General features: G+C 41.8%; 1 protein-coding gene across 1 annotated transcript; it reads right to left on the minus strand.

Moving 5' to 3' along the window:
• Positions 1 to 305: 305 nt before the first annotated feature.
• LOC113332130 (40S ribosomal protein S6-like) lies at positions 306 to 1934 on the minus strand. The gene is made up of 5 exons (XM_026578805.1): positions 1715 to 1934; positions 1571 to 1628; positions 1371 to 1479; positions 778 to 1050; positions 306 to 664 (listed from the first exon to the last, which is right to left on the minus strand). Exons 1-5 carry the CDS (start codon positions 1798 to 1800, stop codon positions 576 to 578), a joined length of 615 nt encoding a protein of 204 aa, XP_026434590.1. The 5' UTR covers positions 1801 to 1934; the 3' UTR covers positions 306 to 575.
• Positions 1935 to 4732: the final 2798 nt, after the last annotated feature.

The raw sequence follows: 4732 nt of genomic DNA on the forward strand, positions 1-4732 counted from the left end.
AGCAATCATACACGAGATTAAAATGCAGCTAGTGCAGGACTAGGCTATGCAGGCTCTCAAGAAGAGATAAAAGCTCCAGCACTTCTACTAGCAGCACAATGGCCATCAGAAAACTCTACTTCCTATACATCACTCAAGGGACCAGTGAAGAAAACATCTAGTGATTGGCCTCAGTTTAGTCTGTTTTTGATCACTTCAACTGTGCAACATGTCAAACAGAAAACTGAAAAGGAAAACTACCAATAGTTATTTAAGCAACAAAAACTAATAGATAAAGATAATACTGTCAAAAGTATGGAGAGCATGCATAAACAGATTTAAGTGTGATCAAGCAACAAAGCAGCAAACAAAATCAAAACTGATTAAACTGAGTATCTAATACCAAATCTCAGTAGCATAATAAACCTAGACATAAAGACACGGAACTAAGCGGCAACTGAGGGCTTGGTAGCAGCTGAGAGTCTTGACCTCTTCTTTGCCAAACTCTCACTACGCCTGTCTCTCTGTTCCTTCAACCTGGAAGCAAGCAATTTTTGATAATCCGCAGCCTTGGACTTGGCTTTGGCGATTCTCTTCTATTTCTCAGCAATTCGGCCTCTCTTCCTCTGCAAAGTCAGGGGAGTCACCAATCTCTGGACCTTCGGTGCTTTGCTTGTTTGTTTACCTACAAAGTATCAACATTCTCGATCTTATAAGTTCTAAGATTTCAATCTGTAATTAAAAAATTTACAACCCACACTCTGCAAAATAATGTATGTCATTGAAGAAAACACGAACCTTTTTTGTTAGTAAAGGAGCGACGGTAGGTGTTAACATACTTTGTAACATCATCGTCCTTCGACAAATTAAAAAGCTTCCTGATCTTAGAAGCCCTCTTTGGACCTCTCATCCTGGGATTCTCGGTATCAGTCAATCCAGGCAAGTCTTTCTCACCCTTCTTCACAATGACCAAGTTCAGCACTGACAGGTCTTGGCTCACAATACACCCACGAACTGACTTCCTTCTCCTCTCACCGTTACGTCTTCCGTGTCCACGGAAGCAAGGAGTGCCTGACAAAACCAAACCAAAGACAAATTAACAAATATTCAAAAATACTAACCTACCTCAAAACCAATTTCACATAGCAAGAGGCTACTTTACCATGTTTTACAAAAAAAGTATTTAGAATTCAAAAATATTTGCAGATAGCCTAGCTAAAGTCTGTTCTGAAGTTACATAACCTCACAATTATAAAAAAGCAAATGAACAAAATCAACAGAACTTTTAAGTTGCAATTCAAATTTCTAGTAATACAAGTCTTTCCTTTATCAAAAAAAAAAAAAAAAAAATCCTGAAAAACAAATGAAGGAGAAATTAAGCAACCATTCACCTCTGTGCAACAAGAGGTGAACACGCCCAGGGGTGAGGACTCCCTGCTTCATTGGGAAACCTTGTTTGTCGCATCCTCCCATAATCTTGAAGACGTAACCCTTGAACTCTTGTAGCACAAACAATCAAAAGTTTCATTCCAAAATTACGTAGACATACATTCATGAAGTTAGTATCTCAAAGAATGCACTAGAAACTCACATCGCCCAAAGCATCTCCACTGACTTCCTGTGAAATTCTCTTATCGTAAAAAGCACGCCTGCAAAAACCAAAACATCAACACCCAAACTAAACATACAAAGCAGTCAAAATGCAAATAATCCCAATGGAAAATAAAAATGCTACTTGAACAAACAGCTGATTCCAACATGTAGTTTCCCCTTCATCCACGTCATAAAATAAAAGCCTTCAATAATAAGAAATGAAATCATAGAAAACCCCTAGAATTAAATTGGGATCGGATTGGTAACCTAGGTCAAATAAGCTAAATCAGTTTGAAAATGAATGGAACATGAAAAAAAATATATATTTAAGAGAAGAACGATAAATCTAAAATGGAACCATTGTTAAGGGACTTTCTGGTCTTAATTGATTTGGGATTCATTGGTTTAGAAGTTTGTTTATGGGTAAAAATTGTTTTTTGCTGGTTTTGGTAAATTTGGGTGTGTGGATGAGAAACGAGTCTAAATCTAAAACAAATGCACTGCATGAGAGTACTTTTAGATTGGAGAGATCAGTCGGTATAATCCTGGCCTAAATCAAGAAATGGCCGTTCCAGTCTTGCTTCGGTCACAAAGTGAAGGAGAAGGGTTGGTCTTAGGGAGGGAAGCGAAGAAGGTGTTGAGACCATAATGGTTAATTCTGAAGGTGTGGCTATTTTATGACTTGTATCAGAATTTGGAACTGGCTTGCGGAATGAAAGCTGTCGGTTATTTGGTATTTTTCTGGATACTGTGTTGTTGTTCTCACCAAAACTGTTGTTTTGTGGAAATTAGGCAAAACCTATTTATACAAGTCATATTGAACGCACCCTGATCTCGCAAAAAGTGGGAGTGATTGAGTAATGGAGAAGTGAGATTGTGTGTAAATGCCAGAGACCACGTTCCCACCATGGAGGAAACTGGTCAGTTTACACCCACTACTTCTTACCGCCACTAACTGCCCTGCTTTCTGACACTTTCTTACAATGGGCGTGTTGCACGCCGCACGTTGTAAACCGCCAGACCAATACCCTGATGAGCATCCCCCAGTTTGTGACATGTTTGATGTCTCGAGTGTTTTCATGGAAAACATGTAGCAGGTTGCTATGTGTGGCAAGTCAAAGTCAGGAAACTTGCCATAGGAGAATAACACGTGATGCTATTAGGATTGCCTTGGCTGACCGCCTAAAACTTGCCACAGGCCTGTCAATTCCGTGGCGAATTTGCACGGCTGAGATTGTAGCTTATGAGAAAGGATGACCATTGATTATGGCCACATCTAGTTGTATAGTAAAGTGGCGCCATTGGCATAGTGGCGCCTGACGTAGCCATGACATAGTGGCATACCAGTGGCGTAGCCGTGGCAGCTGTTTTGGCATATTGGTGTTAGACCCAAATATGGCTCCGGCAACATTGGCCCTGTTGCTAAGTTAAACTTAAGGCCTTAGGAGAATCACTTGACCTAGTTGGCATATGCGACTTTAGCTAAATTAGGGTTTGGTGTATCGAAACCCTAATTAGCACTTGCGCTTCGGCACAGTGGCGTGGCTGACATAGTTAGCGCATGCCAGTGACACGATGGTGCAAGTAGCACCTGACGTAGCCACGGCCGCTAGATTTTGGCACATTGGTGTCAAACCGAAATGTGGCATGGAAACATTGGCCATGTTGCCACATCAATCCCAATGCTCTGGGAAACGTTACTTGGCTTGGTTGGCGTAACAACTTTGCCTAAATTAGGATTTGGCGTGCCAAAACCCTAATTAGTGCATACAACATGCGGCATGTGGCATGTGGCCGTGGCGCATCGACGTTTTGTGCAAATGGTGTCGTAGCCACGCCAAAGGAACCATAGCCAGACCATCATATGGAAACATCCACATGAGCAAGGATTGCCACGGGTGGCTATGATATGGCGTCTTTATTAGGGTTTCCTGGGTCCCGCACGGCTCGTGGCATGTTGTGGGGCCCGAAGTGGCATAATTTGTACCACGACTGGAAATTAGGGTTTCGACCATGCAATGTCGTGTTTCTGGTTGGGATAACTACATTGAAGTCTGTTATGGCGTTGGCCACGAATAGAAGATAGGTTGGCACGTAAGTGCATTATTTATGGTATGTTGCCACGTTCGTCATGTTTTTGTGGCAAAGTGGCACGTCCGGCACGTTGGGCATGCACGTTTGGAATGCCAGTTAGCGCATTGGCGTAACTTTTGAAAGCCAATTTGGTATTGGCGCAATTTTGCTTCTCTTTTTTAATACTGCGGCAGGTTTAGAGTAACCTGATTGGTCGAAAAAGAGAGGTCAGGCCAAACGCGGGCGTAGACACACTTCTGGTGTGGGTGTGTCAAGTTTAAAGCGACCTGATTGGTTGATGGGAAATATGGCCGACAAGTATGGGCCCATCCACAACTTATGTGCGTGTGGCGGGTTTAAGGCGACCTGATTGGTTGAGGAAATAGGGCCGGTTTAGGCAACATGGGGTGTGGCTAATGGAAAATGGCGCCGGCTGGCCTAAGGCATGGCCGCGCCTCCCTTTGCTGCTGTTCCTATTCTGCGGCTCCCCTATTTCTTGTTTTCTGATTCTGGGAAAGATTTTGCACCTACTAATTCATGGCGGATTAATTACCCAGTTTGCCTAGGCTTAATTTCGACAGACAAGGTCCGATATACTATGCAAGGCGCAAAACCCTAATCTTTGCAAATTAGTCAGAGTAATATCTGAATCTTGTGAATTATCACAAAATTGATTGAATTCTATGTATTGACACAGAGTTCTTTAAGTTCATTTCCAGAGAGCAGTATGCTTTCTGATTGAATACTTTATGCAAAGACCTTATCCTTGATACTTGGAAATTCATGCTACTCTGCTGCGAGTGAACACAAATTGTCATGCCATATCAACATTAAGGGTTCAGCCGGGGAACATAACACATAAAGCATTCAAAGAAACTTATATTAATTGAGTAATACAGGAAAGGTGCCAAAATTTACAGAATATCTGGGATTGTTGCTACATGCACCATTCTGGACAAATTTCATGAGAAAATATTGAGTTGCTCAATAAATGCGCCAGTGAAGAGATTGAACACTCATCACTTTTACATGGCTCCGTTTTTTCGTAGAGTGAAGACACATTAAATGCAGGGTTTTACAAATGTAG

This window comes from Papaver somniferum, unplaced genomic scaffold (assembly GCF_003573695.1).
Source record: "Papaver somniferum cultivar HN1 unplaced genomic scaffold, ASM357369v1 unplaced-scaffold_128, whole genome shotgun sequence".
NCBI classification, from domain to species: domain Eukaryota; kingdom Viridiplantae; phylum Streptophyta; class Magnoliopsida; order Ranunculales; family Papaveraceae; genus Papaver; species Papaver somniferum.

Bases quoted from the DNA above. Each gene is read 5' to 3' on its own strand.
- LOC113332130 (XM_026578805.1), bottom strand. From the start codon at position 1,800: ATGATTTCATTTCTTATTATTGAAGGCTTTTATTTTATGACGTGGATG. The intron at 1,629-1,714 runs GTAGCATTTTTA...TGGTTTTTGCAG, and splicing joins GGAATCAGCTGTTTGTTCAA to GCGTGCTTTTTACGATAAGA. The intron at 1,051-1,370 runs GTGAATGGTTGC...TGGTTTTGTCAG, and splicing joins TCACCTCTTGTTGCACAGAG to GCACTCCTTGCTTCCGTGGA.